This window comes from Myotis daubentonii, chromosome 6 (genome assembly GCF_963259705.1).
Source record: "Myotis daubentonii chromosome 6, mMyoDau2.1, whole genome shotgun sequence".
NCBI lineage: Eukaryota > Metazoa > Chordata > Mammalia > Chiroptera > Vespertilionidae > Myotis > Myotis daubentonii.
In genome coordinates, this window is record NC_081845.1 from 22,029,312 (window position 1) to 22,052,109 (window position 22,798).

General features: G+C 42.4%; 1 protein-coding gene and 1 pseudogene across 2 annotated transcripts; one reads left to right on the forward strand and one right to left on the reverse strand.

Annotated features, from left to right (window-relative positions):
- Positions 1–5,625: 5,625 nt before the first annotated feature.
- LOC132236897 (vascular non-inflammatory molecule 3-like) lies at positions 5,626–16,890 on the reverse strand. Of its 2 annotated transcripts, XM_059700365.1 has the most exons (8): positions 16,599–16,889; positions 16,357–16,487; positions 12,171–12,363; positions 10,552–10,843; positions 8,036–8,409; positions 7,281–7,454; positions 6,352–6,484; positions 5,626–5,959 (listed from the first exon to the last, which is right to left on the reverse strand). In XM_059700365.1, the coding sequence occupies exons 1-7, from the start codon at positions 16,809–16,811 to the stop codon at positions 6,356–6,358; spliced, it is 1,506 nt and encodes a 501-aa protein (XP_059556348.1). In that variant the 5' UTR covers positions 16,812–16,889; the 3' UTR covers positions 5,626–5,959; positions 6,352–6,355. The 2 variants fall into 2 exon arrangements, with proteins under 2 accessions (XP_059556348.1, XP_059556349.1); XM_059700366.1 differs by lacking the exon at positions 7,281–7,454 and having other exon boundaries at positions 16,599–16,890.
- Positions 6,770–6,889, forward strand: LOC132237817 (small nucleolar RNA SNORA38; annotated as a pseudogene).
- Positions 16,891–22,798: the final 5,908 nt, after the last annotated feature.

Genomic DNA, 22,798 nt, shown 5'->3' on the forward strand with positions numbered 1-22,798 from the left:
CTCCTGGCCTTCCTGTCTCAAGGGGAAAGTAGGACTTGTGAAGGTCATAGCCCAAGGGCACTGGCTCACTACAGAACAGCCTTAACCCTTTGAGTGCCAACCAATATCCTAGGAACTATGCTAAAATTGCTAAAATTGCCAAGGCATTTTTGCTGATTTTACAGCAGTTTAGGAAACAAATTATGAATCACAAATAAATGAAGTTACATTTTCAAAAACTTAAGGAAACCTTTACTGCATTGACATATTTAGCGATATCATCATCACTAATAATCCAGACTTAGAACTGGACGCCATTTTGAAGCTTTGATAGCGCTCCCGGCACTTTTGGTGTTAATCACTGGTCTATGTCCCCCCTCCCCCTTCCCCCCATCAGGAGGGGGATTCTGTGAGAAAATGGCTCTAAGCTGAGATGCTTTGACTCACTGAGTCAGAGAAAGGGGGGCCTTGGGGACAGAATCAGGGAGTTTGCTTGGGATGAAATGCCACTGTTGGTTGCTGCCCTGGTTGCAAGCCTCGTGGGGTCCCTTGGGAGATGCATGAAGGTGAGGGGGAGGGGTAAGATGCAGGTGTACTCATGGGAGGGATAGCAAACGCTGGGACCTTCATTGTGGGGGGGGTTTAAAGGCTGGATGTTTAACCCAGCTGGCCTGGCTGAGTGGTGGAGCGTCGACCTATGAACTGAACCAGGAGGTCACGGTTCAATTCCCAGTCAGGGCACATGGCCCAGCTGCAGGTTCAATCCCCAGTGTGGGGTGTGCAGGAGGCAACCGATCAATGACTTGCTCTCATCATTGACATTTCTATATCTCTTCCTCTCTGAAATCAATAAAAATATATTTTAAAAAATGATAAAAAGGCTAAATGTTTAGGGGAGGATCTCAATAGAATATTCATCAGCTTTGTGCTGATGTACCAAAGTTAGATTTATTCTCTTAACTTCATCTGTCCTTGGGGGTGGTTGGTAAATGGCACTAACTGGATTTCTGCTTTCTCCCTTGAGTAGGGTGATTTAAGTTACTTACCTTCTGGTTGGGAAGTGAGGGGAGTGCAAACCATTTACTCTTCAGTGTCCTTGGTTTAGGGGAGATAGGATTTCCTGGATGGGTGCAAACTGCTTGGCACCTAGATTTTCTACATGGCTGCAAACTGCTGTTTAACTGTCTCAGTTTCCCTATTCCATTTGCCCTGGTTTACTAGCCTATCTCGAAAGCAGCTGCTGCTGGGAGACACGGACTCAGGTAGCAACCCAAATTGCATTCCCCAGGATGTAGGGGAGGACTCCTCTTCTACATTCCAGCCCATGTTGCCAATTACATCTGTTTTATGTAAATGAGATATTCAAATCGTGCAGCTTTTATTGAACAGGGCAGGTCTCAGTCTGTTGATAAAAAGATAAAACCAGGGTTTCCCTGCAGTGGTTGACTCAGACCTGTAAACAGTGGGCATAGTATGGGAAGCTGAGAGTTCAGTCTGAAGTTCTTCTGGGTATACAGAGTATGTGAGATGCTCCTGCCAGCAAATCACTGGCTCTCTCTTTTTTTTAATTAAATCTTTATTGTTGAAAGTATTGCATATGTCCCTCCTCCCACTGACCTCTTCTAGCCCACCCCACCCCAGGTCTTCACCACCTTATTGCCTGTGTCCATAGGTTATCATATATGCATACAAATTCTTTGTTTGATCAGTTTCCACCCACCCTCCCCTGTCTTCCCTCTGGCTCTTACTATTTATAAAATTTGGACCCTCGGCCTGGTCGGTGTTGCTCAGTGATTGAGCTTCGACCAAGGAACCAGGAGGTCATGGCTGGATTCCTTGTCAGGGCACATGCCTGGGTTTCTGGCTCAATTCCTAATAGGGGGCATGCAGGAGGCAGCCAATCAATTATTCTCTCTCATCATTGATGTCTCTTTCTCTCTGTCCCTCTCCCTTCCTCTCTCTCTAAAAATCAATAAAGACATATTTTTTGTAAAAAAATTGGGGCCCTCAGTTGACCAAAGCAAGTCCAATCTCAGCAAATAAATTCCTTTCCAGGGTTCACATCAAATGAATGTTAATTCTCTGGGTCCACAGTGTTAATATTTAATGGCTAGAACAGCATCAATTTTTTATTGACATTCATCTACTTGATAGAGCTGTTTACATTCTAACTGTAGGGGTTCAGAATGAGTCACCCCAAGATGTGTCACTCTGGCACACAGATTATTTCAAGCTGAAAACTATTAGAACTCAGACAGCTCAGGAGAAACTTTTGATCTTCCTGCTGTAGGCAGTTAGACAGATAGGAGCAGAGCAAGGATGCTGGGCCAAGTACAGAAGGTCACGGGGTGGAAAGCACCGTGCGACTAGCAATGGACAATCAATTGTAGGGTGGGACCTTGCCTCCAGGGTGACTTTTCCTCCCCTATCACTGGTCACGTGGTTTGGACCCCCTGACCTTTCCTCCCTATGCCTCTGTATTTCTGCTCCAGGCCAAGATAAGCAACAAAATCAGCCATGGCTGACATTAGGACCAGCTGCATTGAATAATGACCCACTGCCCTGGTGCCGGCCAATCAGTCAGTGTGATAAGCAGAACGGTGAGCCAAGGTGTTTTCCCGGGGTTGTGTCTTGTGACGCTGAAGAATGACCTACAAGGGCTGTGCTGGGCTGCATATCTGGCGCTTTGGCCAGACGGGTCATGCTGTACTCTCTGTCCTAGAACACATAGATAGGAAGGTACTGACATCAGGCCAGGCCTTGAGATATGGTCTCATGGCCCCTTCCCAGCACACAGGCCTTCTTTCTCAGAAGGCCCGGAAGTCTCATTCCAAAGGACTGGAAACAAAGGACTGGGAAAAGTATAAATAAAGAGAGTTTCCTCCATATTGGGGACCCAGAATTTGAAAGACACATTTTTCTCTGGGCCTCCACAGAATTTAATAATAAAATGTAACTCTTGTAGTCTGCGTGGCAGTTCAGCCTCTGCTTCAGCAGGGTGCTGTAACTGTAGTCACTGGCCAGCTCAATAAATCCTCGCTTGCTGTTTAAGACCTAATTGGAGTCAGTGGTCTTATTCTCGCGAATGTTCGTCCACAACAGGACCAGAAGATTTAAGCGTGGAAAACTTATTATAAGCAGATTCAAACTCCCCACAAGGGGAGGGGGACCCAATTATGGCTTCCCATTAAACCCTTGTAGCCCAGGAGTATATATTTGCTACAAGCCTGGTTTTATAGCCATCCGTGTCGTCACCTGATTGATTCCCTCAATTGTTTTTGCCTAGCAATGAAACTGAACTTCCCCTGTTTCTATGTGTTCTTCCTCTGTTCCTATGCTGAACTTTCTCTGTTTCTATGCTTTCATACACCTTGTTGCTGCAGGCCCTTCCTAGTTTCACATGCCTCTCACCTTGAGTCCAGAAACATTTTATTATTTCTGCTTGGTTGGTTCCTGTGGTTAGGCTGGCTCAAACTGCCATGTCTGCCCCTGCTTATGTTCCACCTGCCTTTGTTTTCCACTGGACCCCTGCCCTATCTGCCTGCATTTCAAACTAACTCCTCTCAATTGGAAACCACAATCCTGAAAGGACACACCTGGGAAACTGCTGAATAGTCCATTAGGATCTTTCCCTAGGACCTCCCTAAAAATCTCTGCCTTAAAACCTTACAGTTTGGGCTGGACTTTGAAATCTTCCTTGACAAACCCAAGTACTAAGGTTGCTGAACCCAATTTGATCTGACCCCACTGGTCAGACACTTGGTGCCTTTCCCACTGCCTACAACATTCCCCCTTATTTCCTAAAATAATTTAGACCAAGGACTTGCTCCAGGAAGAGAGCTATCATCACAGATGACTATATCCTATATAATAAAAGCCTAATATGCTAAGTGTCTGGTCATCCAGTAGACAGTTCAACCAATCAAAGTGTAATATGCTAATGATATGCTAAGGCCACTCAACTGCTCCCTATGATGTGCACTGACCACCAGGGGGCAGAAGTTCTGACCAGTAGGTTAGCTTGCTGCTGGGGTCCGGCCGATCGGAACTGAGCAAGATGGGCTGGACATGCCCTAGAGCCATCCCACGGTCCCGCCAACCTCCCACATGCCTCTCTGGCCCGATTGTGCACCGGTGGGGTCCCTCAGCCTGGCCTGTGCCCTCTCGCAATCTGGGACCCCTCACAGGATGTCAGAGAGCCAGTTTTGGCCCAATCCCGCAGGCCAGGCTGAGGGACCCCACTGGTGCACGAATTTGTGCACCAGGCCTCTAGTTTTAATATAAACTAGATGTAATTGACAGGAGGAACCTAGCAAAGTGTCTTCTTTGTGACCCACTGTTTCAAGATGGCTCAATATCATAAACAATAACTCTTTTCATCTCCCCGTGAATTGCCTTACTTCTCCCTCCTTAGCTCTGAGTGGCATATATATCTCATTTTGCTTTATGTCTTTGAAATTTTCATACTTATGTAAATTTCCCATGTGCATTTATTAAAGCTTGATTCTTGCCCAGCCAGCATGGCTCAGTGGTTGAACGATGACCTATGAACCAGGAGGTCACGGTTCAGTTCCTGGTCAGGGCAAATGCCTGGGTTGCAGGCTTGATCCCCAGTGTAGGGCGTGCAGAAGTCAGCTGATCAATGAATTGCTCTCATCATTGATGTTTCTATCTCTCCCTCTCTCTTCCTTTCTAAAGTCAATAAGAATAAATAAATAAATAAATAAATAACTTGATTCTCTCCTGTTAATCTACTGTGTGTCTTAAATTATTTGACCAGTATAAGGGCTCAGAAATTTCATTTCTTTAACATGATCCTTTTTCCTTTCTGTTCACATTCATTCCTTTCTTTAATCATTAAGCCCTTACAGTGGTTCTCAACCTTCTTATTGCCGTGACCCTTTAATACAGTTCCTCATGTGGTGGCCCCCAGTTTCATTGTTACAAATTGAACATAATTAAAGCATAGTGATTAATCACAAAAACAATATGTAATTATATATGTGTTTTCCGATGGTCTTAGGCGACCCCTGTGAAAGGGTCGTTCAACCCCCAAAGGGGTCACGACCCACAGGTTGGCAACCTTTGCCTTAGGACATCAGATTCTGGTCAGCATCAAACTATCTTAGGAACAAATCTGTAGATATGTTGACCACAGAAACAGTGTTGTCACGCTAAAGATAACATCTTAACTTCAACTGTGTTTCAACCACAGGCCTATGAAAGCTAACCAACCCTGCTGATCACATATTCCCAAACCACACAGAACCGTGCCCTGCTTGACATGTACAATGATCAACTACTCCCTACCCTGGCCCCAACCAATCAGTTGAGACTACACTACAACTCCTTTAGTCACCATGATGAATGATTTCCCCCTATATAACCCATCCTCAGGAAGCCATCGGGAAGCCAGGCTTTTGAGCACTATTTTACTTATTAGTTGAGGAAATGGCTTAGTGCCATTTCCTCAACTAATAAGCCCTTACTTTCTTGGCCGCAAACTCCTGTTCCTCTTTGATTGGTCTTTGATGCATGTAGGCAAACAGACTCCTTTGGTCTGGTAACACCAGCCAGAAAAACTAAGAGAGAAAGAGAAAAGTTTCCCCATCCCCAACATAAACAATACATATGTTTGCCATAGGACTCAATACAACTATTTTTATTTTGTTCTTTTGGTTTTTAAAATAAAGCCTCTAATTATTATGATGCAGCCTGAACTGGTTCTCATGAGAAAAAATTTATTTTGCACACCAATAAAATATACTCTATGGCCTCAGAAATACTAGTTGAAGCTATAAAAATGAATGGCTTCACTTTTCAAAGAAAGAGCTTTGTTCACACATCTATTGTTTTTTAAAAATTCCTTTGTTGTTTCAGTAAATTTATGACATCTCATAAACAGACACTAAGGGGTCTCTCTTTTTTTTTTCTTTTCCCTTTCTTTGCCAGGCTAATCCTGAAAGGGAGCGGGTGTTAGGTTAGGTGGCTCAGGAGGCGGCGCAAGAAATAGAGTCCAGTGAATCAGAAAAGAAAGGAAAGGAAAAGGTTTATTCTGCGTCCCCGGGAGACCCAAGTACCCCCAGGACAGGGCACGTGGATTCACGCCAACAGGGAGGGGGGCGCTTTTTTTATACTGCAGTTGGGTGAGGGGCGGGGACATGAGCTGAGGAATTCTCTGCCGCAGGGGATGGGCGGGGGTATTCAGAAGAAGTCCCTATCTGTGTGGGGGTATGTGGATTCAGGGAGAAGAAGCCGGTATCTGTGTCTGGCACGTTGATCTGTGAGAAATCCCAGGGGAAGGCCATTGTCTCATCACATGTCTGCATGTATCTGATCCTGGGCTCTCTCCGACCTAACAGCGGGTAAAAGGAGATCATTGTAATTTCCCTGGTCCCTGCCCTAAGCGTGGAGGGTCCTTCTCGAACACTCTTCCATACAGGGCCATGACTAAGATAGGCAAAGGGGCTCCACTTCTGCTCTGCAGACGTCCATCTCTTGAAACCTGATCAAAGAAAGCAAAGGATTAATCCCCAGGCAGAGCTTGGTTTCCAGCCCACGTGCCTTTCTGACAACACTCTAAAAGCAGCATAAAATAGCAAAGTCATGCAAGATTCGGTGTCAGAAGACACACGTTTCAGATCCAGAGGTCTAATAGCAAAGGAACCTTGGGTGAAAATGTAGCAAATAAATCAATTGTACAGGAGTTAAATAAGATAATGTATAAAAAAGAGTTCTTTTAACTCATGAAACACTATAGAAAGTATTAATTATTACTATCATTATTACAACTTCTCAAAAGAACATGCCCATGAAGTAAGTTGTGAAATTGGAGGCAAAGAAATGTAGACTTGGAGAAGTCTGGAGCTAACTCCCTCCCTGCAGGCTCAATATCAACCATCCCACATAGGAAAAAAAAAAAAAAAAGAAAAAGAAAGAAAGAAATAAAGAAGTTGTGGGCGCCTTATTTAATGGACCTTCAACGCCATGAAAATAAGGAGGACATTAGTTGCCAGCCACCATCCACAATCAATATTTTTATTTCTCCATAACCTTATGGTTGCCTTGGATCTCAAAATCATATTTATGCGGAAAAAAGGAACGCCAAATTCTCCATCATAGCTTACAGACAATCTAGAACCACACTTGTTTTCCATATCATAGCTTCCACATGTTTTTAAAGCATTGCTTGTATAATGGGAACTGCAATATTGCAATACTGACCCATTATTTTAAAGATTTTCATTATGCCAGTCTACCCCATCTGTTTAAAGAAATTTATCATCCTGAAAGCCTCCTACCTCATAATGACTTTCAGGGGCAAGCTGACTCCCACTGAGAATGAGTTGTGGGAAAACATAACTCGTTCCAAATGTGCCACTGAGAGCGAATTCCTCAAACTTGGTAAAAGCTGACCCCACGGGCTCCCCACAAGTTCTCAGGTCAGTGGTTTGACACTTCAGTAACGTGCATATCTATGTAGGCAAAGAACAAAGAAGTGGTTAGAAATCTTGGAGGTATTTTCTCAGCAAAAATTACAATTTCAAGGGATAGAGGAATATATGTTAGGTTTGTCTGCCTCTTATGCAGTTTTTCAAATTATAGGTCATAATCTACTAGTGAATCCCAAAATCAACTTTGTGGGTCAGAATTAGCTCTTTCTTTTTTCTCAGTGAAGCTGAATGGAATAGAATAGAATTTTAAAAATCAGAGTATTTAAAATTGCACATAAGTATAGCTTTTCTAATTTGAATTATTTCATAAATGTTTGTTTCAAATAAATATTTCATATTTAGTAACAATTTCCATGTAGTCACACATCTTGATTGCACTGGGTCAGGATGTGAAATGAACTTCTTACTCTGGGCTCTATTAGAAGACAGTTTTAAAAATACTTCCCTAAAGTAACCTGACCAAAAAAGAGAATGCATGAAATTTGCACTTTTAAAACTTGAACCTGGCCTGCTGAAAACTAATTCCTCTGTTCTTGAATGCAATGATGGCCTAGAAGAAAAATGTATAAAGAAGCCATTCTAACATATTTAAGCATCTCTACCTGTAAGTAATATTGGCCTTCTACTGTGTGCAGTCCATCAAAAGCTCCTAGTGCATACACCTCATCTGTTCGCTTCTCAGACATCTTGTAAGTTAAGTGACAACACAGGTCTTTCTGGCACACTGTGTAACTTCCTGCATTTCTCTTAAGTTCAGTGAAGGTGAACTCATCAAAATAAATCATCCCTGGAAAATCCAACTGCTCAGACAAGAATGGCTGGATGCCTGTGGCATAAGCACTCCAGTCAACAGGTGCAGGGAAGGTGGGTGCACTTCGAGGCCTGGACTTCAATTCTGAGAGCATCAGCTGGCCACTCTCTGTTTCCATGTCATAGTGATACACCTTGACTGCTTCCGGTGCGTAGATTCCACTCCCTATTGGTGACATAAAGAAATACAAATATTGTGTTCAAATTGTGCATTGTGACAAACTAATAGAATCATTCCCATAAGAAATTAAATACAAACGTATGAAAGCAAAGGATTTTCAAGATAGGCAAGGAGATAGCGATTACATTGGCATAATTTGACTCTGTGACGGCTTACACAGAAATTGTCATTTGACTTAGATGGCTTCTTTTTTTCTTTTTTTTCTTTTTTTAACTTAAGCTACTTTTCTTTTTAGCCAATTTAAAAATAAACTAGAAAATCCCCAAACATGAAGAATAAGTTCAGCTTTCCACTGACTTATCTAATTTATTTGTTTGAAATTCTTTAGTTGGATCAATGAGTAACAAACCTACCTTACCTTGAACACAGAACTACAGGGTGGGGCAAAAGTAAGTTTACAATTGTAAGTATGTGAAACAGTTTATTCTTGTACTAGAGACCCGATGCACGAAATTCATGCAAGAGTAGGCCTTCCTTCCCCTGGCTGCCAGCACCGGCTTCCCTCTGGCACCCGGGGCCTGGGTTTCCCTTGCAGCTCCGGCTTCGTCAGAAGGACGCCTGGTCTAATTAGCATATTATGCTTTGATTATTATAGATTATTATTTATTAATTACTAGGGGCTCAGTGCACGAATTCATGCACCTTGAAGGGAACTGTGGGCCACGAGGCTGCAGTGGGCACAGGGGCGGGTCTCAGTGCATCCTCCATGCCCCCACCCAGCCCCAGGTCCCCTGTCTACCGGCAGTCCCGCTCCCGTCGCAGCTGCTCCCACACGCTGATGGCGCCAGCCCTGCTCGCACCCACTGACAGCACAGAGCAATTGGGGCCAGTGCCAGCAGCAGGCGCAAGTGGGGGTTGGCGCCGTCAGTGGGTGCAAGTGGCAGCTGCTGCCCCAATCGCCCCTCAGGAGCAGGGGGAGGTGGAGAAGCCTTCAGGGGTGATGAGGGCTGGCAGCCGCTGCTCGCACCCACTGATGGCTCTGAGAGATTGGGGCCAGCACTGGGCACCGGCAGTGGGCGTGAGCACCCAGCAGGACTGTGGTCTGTGGGAGCAAAGATTTTCAGTAACCACCAGAGGCTCACCTCGATGACAGCAACCAGCACCCCACCTTGTTCTGGCGCCCCTGCTCACCTGCTCCACCATCCTGCCGCGGCCAGTGCCCACCATGGTCTGCGTGCGCCCCTGGTGGTCAGCACACGTCATAGCGACCAGTTGTTCAGTTGGTTCACTGCTCAGTCCATTTGCATATTAGCCTTTTATTATCTAGGTTTGTATTATTTTCCATGGGAGCAACTATAAACCTATTTTGCCCTGCCCTGTATAAAAGATAAACTCTAAAAGCCTGATCAAGTCTACAATGAATTTTTTCACCTGAACAAGATTTATTTCAATATTGCTAATGGATGCTGGCTGCAACGTTCTTTAGATCTGGCTTTGGTTTTTTATGTGACTTGACTTCTCTGTAACTCCACTTTCCCCTCAAGTGAAATTGAGATACAATGTTTGCATCCTTCTTTACTCACAGACATAATTTCCATTTAAGGAATGTTGGTATAGAAAACCTGTGCAATTATTAATTTTGTGACATTAGAGTTAACAAAACAATCATTAAAGAAAAGTGTGTCTTGAAAATTGCCTGAAGCCAATTCCAGACAGCAGGGATGAATCTGGAATGGCTGAAGGGCATTTCCCCAAACCTGAAAAGGATGCAAAAATGATTGCTTGCTGCCAGACAGCTCAGGGCATCTTAATCTACATGTTACTGCCTCCTACTGGCCAAACACCTGAACAGCCGTAGGCACATTTCCCCATTCTGACAATGCTTGTGTATATGGAAACCTTACCCTTTGATGTGTATATCTCTACCTTGCCTTAGGACAAATTGTATCAATAAAAAGCAAGGGGTCCTGAGACGAGGAGATCTTAGTTTCTTTAGCTAGGCTCCTCTGACTCCCTATAATGCCTTTCAAAAATTATGCTTCGTCTCTGGACTCTTTATTAAGTTACACACAGCCCTTCTCCAGATTGCTGAACCCTTCTAGATGCTGGAACAAGAACCCGGGCAAAAATCAATGAAGACCTCCTAAGACTGTCACTGCCACTTGGTGCATGACAGGTGTGAGTTACCTGTCATGTGCATGCTGGTGTTGTGGGTGTTTGCTGAAAGCAGGTTGACTCCCATGGCTCTGGCCCACGCCGAATGGAAGGGAACAGCCGAGAGGAGGGGCAGTGTGTTGTACCACGCCGTGGGGTAGAGGATGCTGTCAACTTGAAACTTATTTACCATCACCACCGCCGGATCATGGGAAAAAATGTCAAAGCAAGTGAAAATGCCAAACTTCCCGAAAGGAGTGTCAAAAGTCACAACTTCGGAATCCTTCGGAAAATCAAATTGAACTTCAGGTGCAAAAAGATTGTACTATTAACGATAAACAAACAAGGAGAAAATTAGTCAGAAAACTGCCAAATAGAGGTGATCAATATTCATAAAATCTTTCTCCCATGTGTGCTGATGTACATATTTAAAACTGTTACACATAAACATGTGTAAATCATACCAAGTATACCATGTCTATGAGTTTTCTCACTGTGACATTAATAAAAAGCCCATTTTCCTGCAACCAACAAGTCAGCCAATGAAAATATAACAATGATATTTAAAAGGTGAATGTTTCTGTCTTAAAATCATAGGCTGAATTTTAAAATCTGACAAATTCCAGACTGTTGCTTTCCACTGTACTCCTTACCTCAATACCAACAGCACTGCCCATGCAAAGTCTGACACATGCCTCCCTATGAAACTGCTAGGTTTATACACATGAAGTAGGTTTAAAATTAATTTAGACAATGTAATGTCTAACCCTCCTTAGTTATTAAGCCATTAATAATTTTTTTTCAGCCTGATTATTGCTCCAAAATGCCACTTCACCTGGGTTCAAGAGTGCAGCACATGTTTTGCTCAGGTTTTGATGTGGCCTGATTGTGCACATGCGTGTTCTCTCGTTGAGGATCCTGTGCTCCCTCCCTGGTGTGGCAGCCCACCCTCCGTCTCGCAGGGATCAGCTCAGGAAGGCATGTGGCCTAATTGGAGCCAAAGGCATGATGGGGTTTTTGCAGGGTTTCTTAGAGAAATACATTCTCCTCTGGATGTTATTGCTATAAGGATGTGAGCCTCACATGGAGCAGCTATGAAGCTTCTAAAAGACTGAAAAAATGAAACTGTAGCCAAGGACCAAGAGTGCTGGAGAGATGGATGACGTCTTTTGTGCCTTTGCAGAACAGTCTACATCTGAAACTAGATCTACCTTTTCTATGACTTCTGTTTTGTCAGGTACATCGCAAGGAAATTCCTTTTTTTTTTTTTTTTGGAGGAATTAAGTCAATTTCAGTGAGGATTTTCTAGTATTACAATTAAAAAAAAAGTTATAATGGAATGAATGACTAAAGCTTAGTACTCAATGTTAACAAATTGGGCCCAAAAGCTAACTCTAGTATTAAATCAGGGATAAAACAGAGCATTTCTCCTTCTTTCCTCCCAGAATATTAAAAACTTTGTGAAGCTAACTTAAACTCCAAACCCATATATAAAACCAAAGTAAATTAAATATTTTTCAACTAAAATCTAATAACTAAGAAATGTTTTCTAGGCAGCTCTCCCACCTACACTGAAAAGACAAGTATACAGACATTCCACAAACAAACAGAAGAAGTCAATCAGGTTTCTCTGAGACACAAATAAACCTCACCTTATGGTAGCGGGCCACCAGTTTTCCTTGAGAGTCAAACACCACATCCGTGTTGTATTGGTATCGACCGTCAGGGGGACACTTAGGGTCACTGGCATTGCACGGCTTCTTGTCCCCAATATTTGCCACGACGTAGATAGAGTTGTCCTTGGCCAGGCAGCTGAGCCTTACTTGCACTGGGGCATAGCCAAACCTAATTCAATAGATATTGCTTTAAACTTTCTATTATTTTAGCGATTTCTGAACTTTCAAAGTGATACTTTATTTGCCTGTTACATATAACACAACAGCTCTAGGTTAAGAATCAACAGAAAAGATTAAGAAACTCACATGCAATATAAATGTCATCTTTATCAAAGCTCACCTATTTCACTGTGCCAAACTCCAGATTGCAGTGAGAGAGGGAAGCACAGAAAAGATGGTGGAGGAAAAAGAGAAGCACACTTTTTCTTATAAAGTACTCTCAGGAAGGCAAACGAAGGGCTTGAGATTTAACAGACTCTTCTAATGGGGAGGACCTTTTCTATCATCTAAGCCATAGTCATACTAGGAGACTGTAAATAGCTGGCCCTATATAAATCATCTTCTACAGAGAACAAATGCAGCATTTAGTACTGAAATATACACTGAGTGGCCAGATTATTATGACCACCCCATCAGTACTTTGTTGGGCCACCTTTTGCCTTCAATACTGTGGCGATTCTTTTTTTTTTTTTTTTTAATGTAAATAGCTCTGGGTTACAAATTCAATTTTTTAAAAGTATTTTATCGATTTTTTTACAGAGAGGAAGGGAGAGGAATAGAGAGTTAGAAACATCGATGAGAGAGAAACATCGATCAGCTGCCTTCTGCACACCCCCTACTGGGGATGTGCCCGAAACCTAGGTACATGCCCTTGACCAGAATCGAACCTGGGACCCTTCAGTCCGCAGGCCGATGCTCTATCCACTGAGCCAAACCGGTTAGGACTACGGCGATTCTTCTTGGCATTGATTCCACGAGATGTTGAAAGGTGATGCGAGGAATCTGGCACCATGCCTGATGAATGGCACTGCCCAGTTCTGTGAGATTTGATGGTTGTGGAACCAGCTGCCTGATGGCTCTTTTAACTTCATCCCACAAATGCTCAATTGGATTGAAATCTGGTGATTGTGGGGACCACCTAAGCAAAGTAAAGCCTCCCTCATGTTCTCGAAAGCACTCCTGCCCAATACGAGCACCGTGGCATGGCGCATTGTCTTGTTGGAAGAAGCCATCTCCATTGGGATACGCCATCAACATGATAGGATGAACTTGATCAGCAACGATACTTAGGTATGTTGTGCTATTCAGATGTTTATAATGATCTGGCCCTCTAGCAACTTCAGCGTGAAATTATAGCTAATTTGCCTACAAACGTCAGGTGGTCATAATAATATGGCCACTATAAATATATATATATATTTAAGAAGTAAGAAAATAAAGGACCAGGAAAAAAACAGCACTTCACTATTCTGACTCAGTTTCTTCAATCTGTCAATGCAACACACACCCTAAGATAAATACAGACTATAAAACTGCTTTTCAAAGTAATGTCAAAGCCATTCACATCGGCATTAAATATCTAGGATATTTATCCTAGAAATGAGAAGGAATTGAGATGATGAAACAGGTGGAGTGACAGCTGGCCTCATGTACTTGGAAGGCTCTAATTTGGAGATGAGTCATAGACATTAACATACTATAGAGGCGATACGAAGACCAAAAAAAGTTGTAGAGAGATTTCAGCAGAAAATAAAATACAAAATATTTAGCAACCAGAACATGCTGTCAAAGAGGTGGATTCACTCGTCACTGGAAATTTCAAATATAATATGGTGCGTTCAGGCCCTCAGAGGACATTCCGTTAGAATGGACAATGGAAATGGCTGCACTGAGTTCCAGCCATGCTAATTACCAGTGGTGAGATTGTAAGCCCCCCTTTACCTCATATTTTAAATGGAAATAGTTATTCCTGCTACATAAATTGAATGAAATAATGTACTGTTCCTGGGACCAATTAGGTGCTCAATAAATGAGTAATGGCCATTACAGATTTTGTAACTACAAGAAGACAGCCCAGGAAACAGACCTGATTCCTCTAGAGGCCATTCAGGCTTTCTCCATGACCTCTCAGCCCTTCTGCAATTAATGTTAAGCTAATCTTTTAATGGAAAGAACAGCTTTATGACTATTGTTTTAGACCACTTATTTTATTTTCAAAAAAATAGGGCATATTGTCAACATTCATATCTATTAAGGCCTTTAATAAAATTATTATATAACTTGTTTAATTTTTATTTTCTTGGCTAAATAATTAGGGTACTTTAATATTTCCTATTAGCTCCTCATGAGAAAAGCCCATGGAAGCAGGAGACATGTCAGTATTCTAATTGATAGTATTTCAACATGGAAAAAACAACCACATGGTCCCTCTATTATATCTTTTAAGGATAAATATTACTAGGGAAGAAACAATAGTTTTTTGTGTCATTTTTTTTTTTTTACCAACATTACCATTATATTAAGTACTAGATTTCTCCTTTTTACAACTCAGAGCTGCAAATTTGTCATATGAATAAGTGTCTGCAAGACCAATAATGTTAAAGCTTCATCAGTCACCTACCTTCTCAACTGAAAAATAATTAGTTGGATATTAACTAGGCTTCCAGACATCTTTCCCCTGGGAAAGTCGTTTAATCAGTTCAGGCAAAAAGGGCGTGTTTTAGTATAAGCCTCTTGAATGACTGCAAATTATGAGTCCTTCCTGCTCTGGGAAAAGCTCCAAAATCAAGTAAACATTGAGTCATGGTTACTGGTTCCTGTAAACACAGACTGTGACATTCAGAGAATATTTTGCCAGAGGTAGAAATCCCAGGGCGAGATTTGGCTCACATGGTAGAGCTCCCACGTTGCGGCATCGGAGAATTCTAATCAATTTCCAATAGTCAAAATTATTTAAGTTCCTCTTTTTGTGCAATAGATATAGTTCTGAACAGATGCATGTAAATTTAAAAATTAGCAAATTAAATAACTTTTTAATACATTGGTTTTGCCATTTAAAGGAATTATATATGAACTATTTTTAAAAATAAGTACACCTAACATGATCTATTTCATACATCTTTCTTATGCTTTATACCGTTTTAAAAAAGATAGTTAAGTCTAAACTACCACTATAAATAATTGCTAGAATTTCTCAAAGGACAAGAAAACAAAGACGTTTAGATTCTGTTCCTTCTGTTGGCAAGAGTAATAGTGATAGCTAAGTGGATTGGGCATGAGAGTGTACAGGTTCCATGTGTATTTATTCACTTGACACTCTTGTCTACTCTGTAAGGGAAGTAGGAGAAGAAATGTTATTATCCCTGTTTTACAGATAAAGAAACAGAGACGTCTAGCACTTAGGTGATATGCCCCACATCACTCAGCTAGAAGGTGGTGGAATGTGGTCTCAGAAAAAGCACTTCCTTTTTCAAGACTGCAGTTTCCACTCACCATACTGATTACATCTCAAATGATAACAATACCAAAGCTCTTTGAGCCCGGCCGGCATGGCTCAGTGACTGAGTGGCAACCTATGAATCAGGAGATTCCTGGTCAGGGCACAGGCTCGGGTTGTGGGCTCAATCCCCAGTGTGGGGTGTGCAGGAGGCAGCTGATCAATGACTCTCTCTCATCATTGATGTTTCTATCTTTTTCTCCCTCTCTCTTCCTCTCTGAAATAAAGAAAAATATATTTTTTAAAAAGCTCTTTGAAAACATAGCCTATTCATCTTTTATACCATTCTTACAAAGGAGGCATGTGTTCATGGGTGAACCTATCTACTTAAATTTGGAACATAAACAAATCCCAGATGTCACAATTTTCCCACTTCGTTGAAACCCAGTTAAGCTCATCTATTATAAAACCATGCATATACATACTATACTACTCACCAAAGAAAACTGCAATAAATAACCAACCAATCATCATCATTTCAAGTCATTTACCAAACAGGAGGCATGTGCCAGAAGGCACACCTTATGAAGCATTAGAGGCATCTAGGTCCGATGTCATAGATGGATTACTTGTCAGCAAGAACACTAGGCGAGCTTACTGAATTTGCTGTTGGTATTTTACAATATCACAATGTTTTGTTCAAAAATCAAAGAGTAATGACATTACCTCTGAGGGTCTGTACATGGAATCCAGTTTACTTCCGGGTGTGGGATATCCTCCAGATAGGGGTAAATGGTCTCCCTTGTGAAGACCCAGCCATAAATTCCATCTTCTGGGGTCACAATGATATGAGCACCCTACCCAAACCAGAGGGAACAAAGAACTTTCTCATCAATTCTGAACACTCACACCTCTTCAAGTTTCAAATTTCCTTTGCAATATCCCAGGCAACATAAAAAGGGCAATACCTGCGTGGCCGCCAGTTTAACTGCTTTCTCAAGAACATCTATATTCTTGCTCATCAGGAGCAAAGCTTCTTCTTCTGAAACAGGTGTTTCTGTTCTGTTTGGTAATATAACTGCATGCTCATACACTGCAGCAATAAACGTGTCCAGCGCACCAACACTCAGGACAAAGAGGGCAAAAGGTGCCACATATTTTGGAAAATAGGATGTAATCATAGCTACAATTTAGTGCTCTTGGATAAACTCAGACTCTTAGATTGTGTATCACTGGAAAAAATGTTATGTTAAAGCCCTGCCTGCTACCAGCTATTTATATTTCTCACGAATGTATTACACAATTGTACAGAACACATTGGACAGCCTTGAGAGAAGCTGTTGCCCAAGAAAACTGATGGCCAGAATTACACAATTGGATTGACTCAAGTGTGCAGCGCTGTTGTTGACAATGTTCAGAGGGCGATTGAACGCCAAAGGAGGAATGAAGGAGCCAATCAGATGAGTCCACCTCAGTCTAAAGCTCTTTTCTTTTAGTTAAATATATTTTCCTGGTAGTTCAGTGTTTCCATTAATAAGGCTAATATTAGGACCATTGTAGTAGGCAAGCATCGTAATAACAATATGTTGAAAACTTATGTTCATAACTGTGACAGACACTGAACAGAGTATAAAGCAAGTCCCAGTTTTAAGAGCTCACAAAATGGCAAAAGGAGGAAGAGTTCTATACGTGCTAATGTCTGGGCTCACTTGTTCTCTTTTTTAAAGATATTTTTACTGATTTTAGAGAGGAAGGGAGAGGGAGAGAGAGAGAGAAACATTGATGAGAGAGAATCATTGATTGGCTGCTTCCTGCAAGCCCCACAATGGGGATTGAGCCACAACCCAGGCATATGTCCTGACTGGGAATTGAACCGTGACCTCCTGGATCATAGGTGGATGCTCAACCACTGAGCCACACCGGCTGGGCTGAGCTCACTTGTTCCTGATCAAAGGTCCTGAGTTTTTGCATCATAAGAGGATATCAGCAGAAACCACAGTTGCCAGTTTCTCTTGAAAAGACTGCCTAATAGTCTAGAATACTGGAATTTTATCTGAACAGTGTAAAATATAGAAAGCCTATCACACGGTCAATGATGGTGATGATCCCTGGGTTGATCTGATAACATAGATGGCTTTTAAGTGACTAGTGGGTGGAGAATGTATACAGCATGGATACGCTGATTAAAGGGAAGATTAATGTCTCCAGGGGGACACAGTGTGACATTTCCTCATGTTAGTCAGGACGGCACATAATTTAAAACTTACGAATTGCTGTCCTGGCCCATGTGGTTCAGATGTTTGGAGCATCGTCCTGTGCACCAAAGGGTCCATTCTTGGTCAGGGCACATACCTAGGTTGTGGATTTGATCCCTGGTCAGGGCTTGTAAGGGAGGCAACTGATTGATGTTTCTCACATCGATGTTTCTATCTCCTTCTCCCTTCCTCTTTCTCTAAAAAGGAAAAAAAAAAAATTTAAACTTATGAGTTGTTTATTTGGGGAGTTTTTCATTTAATCTTTTTGGATTGTAGTTAATTGTGTGCAACTGAAACCCCAGAAAACAAAACTGTGGGTAAGGAGGGACAAGTGTATTCAAAATGCTAATTCTGAGATGTAGTCCATGCTCCATGAGGGGTAAGCAAGTTGACTTTGTAATATACAGATTAATACTTGTTTTTTTAAAATATTTTTATTGATTTCAGAGAGGAAAGGAGAGAGAGAGAGAAACATCCACGATGAGAGAGAAGCATGGATGGGCTGCCTCCTGCATGCCCCTTATTGGGGATTGAGCCCACAACCCAGGCATGTGCCCTGACCCGGAATTGAACCCGGGACCCTTCAGTGTGCAGTCTGACGCTCTATGCACTGAGCCACACCAGCCAGGGCAATACTTGTTATTTTAACAGTTAGAGATTAACACTTACGTTTACTAGGAAATGTATAACTCATCAAATCCAAGTCATTCTTGATTTATTTCCACAACTTGCCTATTGGACATCTTTATTCAGTGATGTTGAATTATTCCCTGACCTCTGAACATTTCATGTACTGCTCTACCTAGAGGATTATATGCTCATTTTTCCCTGTAATGTCCTTTTCTCCATCTGCCTAAGTTCCAGTTCCTTGAAGAGCTTTCTCAAATCTATTCCAATCCTAAGTGAGATTTCTGAACGCTCTTAGCACTTTTTTCTTGTCCTGGTGAATGTCTCTCACTGCTTGCTGTTATCTTGACCCTAAATTTAAATCTTATACTCATATTTAGTTTTGCAGATGCATGTTTTGTCTTCTTAAAGAGATTAAAAGAAATCCGGAACATCCATGTAAAATAATCTTTGAGGAATGACGCATCCCAGGGTGTGGCCCCTGGAGGACAAGGAAGTGTCTTACCTATTTCTAAACCTCATCACCCCAGCACATGTGTGACAGGTTGTGAGCCCAATACATGAATAAATGGTGAATGAAGGATCCAGCTACCTGAAAGTCCTATCTATTCCATGTTCAAATGTTGCAAATTTTCAGAACTTTTTCTCTTGCACTGAGACGCAGTTTATTTTGTCTATCTTCTACAGTGTAAACCGATAGATTCCAACCCTGCTCTCTGCTTCTATTAGATAATTCAAAGAGAGTTCTAAATTCTCTCTTAATTCTTATAAATGTCATCCTTATAAATTCCTTAAATAAAGGCCACATTATGATTCTCTGTTGCTTGTGGAATTTTGTACCATGCTAAGATCTAATGATATCTCAATTATTTGCCCAGTTTTGGAATGAATCCCTTGTTTGAATGTGAGTTCTTTTAAAATGTAAAGCGTTTCTTTCAAGGTTAAATCCCTGATTCTAGAGTCATTATTACTCTCTCTCTTACTGTCTCTGTCTTTCATTCTGTCTCCTTTCTAATCCTCTTCTGATGTAGGGAAACTGGTAAGTTTTGGAGATTTATGTATTTTGTTTGTTTGTCTGGTTTGGTTCAATAATTGAAAACTTTTAGATTCCAATAATCTTTTCCCACTAACTAAATCTTGTGCCTTCTCCCAGGCCTGCCGGTGAGTTTCCATATGTCCTTATATCCTGCAATGATACCCATCAGAGGCAAATTCATTTTAGAAAAATATCTAAGGACATGATGGAAACTGTGTAAAACAGATGGATTGCTTTTAATATTTCAGGTTGAAATTCTCACTCTTGTCTTAATCACCTGCCTTTCTGAATAGAATCAAAAGAAAACATATGGGAATTTCCCCATATTCTCCCTGTCCCCAATACCAGGAAATGTAGCAACTTTTTATTATTTTGAAATCAATAGAAACTTAGATTAACTATTTTATTTCCAGTGTGGTTACTAATGCCTTTGCTTCATATGTGTATCAGGAATGGGGATTGTGCATGTTATGTAAATTAGGTATTTGTACATCACTTGAATGACAGTTTGAAATTATTGTGGGATTAAGAAGTTCAGAATCTAAAGTTTTATATTAAAATAAATACAATTCTACTTTAAAATGTATAAGGCACACATTTTCAAGAGAAGTGTTATAGCAGCAATATTCAGATGGCACTGGAGAACGAACAGTCGAACACTCAGAGGAATCAGAAAAGAAACCTTTTTTTTCAAATTTTATTATTTTTTTATTTTTTTAAATATATTTTTATTGATTTCAGAGAGAAGAAGGGAGATGGAGAGAGAGATTGAAACATCAATGATGGGAATCATTGATTGGCTGCCTCCTGCACACCTCGACTAAGGATGATTGCACGTCATAGCTACTGGGCAATCAGTTGAATGGTTGGATGGTTGCTTAGGCTTTTATATATATACTAGGGGCCCGGTGCACGAAATTCGTGCACTGGGTGTGGGGCGGCGGGGAGTGTCCCTCAGCCCAGCCTGCCCCCTCTCACATACTGGGAGCCCTCAGGCATTGACCACCATCACCCTCCAATCGCAGGATCGGCCCCTTGCCCAGGCCTGACGCCTCTGGCCTAGGCATCCGGCCCGGTCAGCGGGGACCCGCAGTTGCAGCAGCCCCGCGATCGTGGGCTTCGCTTTAGGCCCAGGCAAGGGACCCCTAGCTCCCGGGACTGCCAGCTTCGACCATGCCCAGCTCCCATCGCTGGCTCCACCCCTACTTCCTGCTATCACTGTCCAGGGCGGAAAAGGCACCTGATTCTCTGATCATGGCTGGGGGGCAGGGCAAAGGCGTCCCCAGGGCGGCCTTTGCCCTGCCCCCCAGCTCTTAGCTCCCCCCTGGGTTTCCGATCACTGTCAGTGGCAGGGGGCTTCTTCCTGCTTTCCCTTTCGCTTCCCTGCATTGTGCCTACATATGCAAATTAACCACCATCTTGTTGGCAGTTAACTGCCAATCTTAGTTGGCAGTTAATTGCCAATCTTAGTTGGCAGTTAATTTGCATATAGCCCTGATTAGCCAATGAAAAGGGTAGCTCATATGCCAATTACCATTTTTCTCTTTTATTAGTGTTGATGATAAACTAGGGGCCCAATGCATGGATTTGTGCACCTTGAAAGGAACTGTGGGCCATGAGGCTGTGGTGGGCACAGGGGCGGGTCTCAGTCCATCCTCCATGCCCCCACCTGGCCCCTCCTGCTGTGGCCTCCTGTCCCCTTTCTGCCAGCAGTCCCGCTCCTGCCGCCACTCCCATGCACTGACAGTGCGGAGCTATGGGGGCAGGTGCCAGCAGCAGGTGTGAGCCCCAAGCGCCCCTCAGGAGCAGGGCGAGGTGGAGAAGCCCTCAGAGGCAATCAGGGCTGGCAGCCGCTGCTTGCACCCACTGACAGCACCAAGCGATTGGGACCTGCTGGCAGCGGGTGCGAGTGGGGCTGGTGCCGGTAGCAAGTGTGAGTGCCAGGTGGGACTGTGGCATGCAGGAGCAAAGAATTTTCAGTAACCACCAGAGGCTCACCCTGATGACAGTGACCAGCACCCTGCCTTAGTCTGGCGCCCCCACTCTTCTGCTCCACCATCCCGCCATGGCCAACGCCCGCCATGTTCCGCATGCGCCCCCTGGTGGTCAGTGAACATCATAGCGACTGGTTGTTCGGTTGTTCAGTTGTTCGGTTGTTCAGTTGTTCTGCCATTTGGTCTATTTGCATATTAGCTTTTTATTATATAGGGTATGCTTAATACTGCTCTGATCCTGGAATGATTCCTCAATAACTCCTGCCCCTCCAACTCAAATCCCCCACCTCTCCAATCCTTATTGCTGCTCTCTTCTCTAAGCACTTGTGGTCAGTAGCCACATTGCTGTTCATTGGTTTTTATTCCTTTTCTACTGTCTTGCTTACATAATGGATCCTTTTCTACTTCATACCTTCAACTACCTTCTATGAACTAAAAACTACTGTGTCTCTCTATCTTTAGCTCAAACTTCTCTCTTGAAATCCAAGCCTGTCTATCCAACCAGATGGCTCCCACCAAGCATCAGCCTACCTGCTAGCATCTGTACCTATCAACTCTGCCTCCCCTCCTCTCATTATAATGACTGTACATGACCCTCTAAGTTCATCATCTGTCCTTATACACTGGATTCCCAAAGACATTATTCTAGCAATTCTTCTCTCCTAATCTTTACCATCAATTTATTTTTGTCTGTTAGGTTATTATCATTAGCATACAATTATCTTGTTCTATCTTCTACCTTAAAAAATAAACAACTCTCTTGATCTGGCATCCCCTTCCATTTCCTGTACAATTCCTCTACTCCATTTTATACCAAAACTCCATTACAGGGTTGTGTATACTCTCTGTCTTAATTCCTTTACTCCCATCAGGATTTTGACACCATGATTTCACCGTCCTGTAAAGGTCACCAATGACCTCCAAATTCTATATCCATTATTCAATTTTCAGTCTCATCTTACTTGACATGTTGACAGCATTTACATAGCCACTGCTGTCTCATTCTTGGGGTGCTTCCCTCCTTCACAGTCTCTTAGTATTCATCTTTCCTGCTTTGTTTTAGTGGTTTCTTTTGTGTGTGGGGGGGTTTTAGCCCCTGGTTCCTTCTTATCACCCCTAACCTCTTAACATTGGTATATCCTGGAGCCGGATTCTTTGAAATGTTTTCCTATCTACCTCACTCCCTAGGTGATTTCATCCATTCCATGGCTTTAAATACCACCTACGTATTAATGACTCACAGATTTGTACCTGTA

Coding starts and splice junctions, on each gene's coding strand:
- LOC132236897 (XM_059700365.1), bottom strand. CDS start 16,811: ATGATTACATCCTATTTTCCAAAATATGTGGCACCTTTTGCCCTCTTT. Junction 16,488..16,598: donor TTAAACTGGCGGCCACGCAG/GTATTGCCCTTT, acceptor TGGTTTGGGTAG/GGTGCTCATATCATTGTGAC. Junction 6,485..7,280: donor CCCCTGAAAGTCATTATGAG/GTAGGAGGCTTT, acceptor TTCTTTGATCAG/GTTTCAAGAGATGGACGTCT.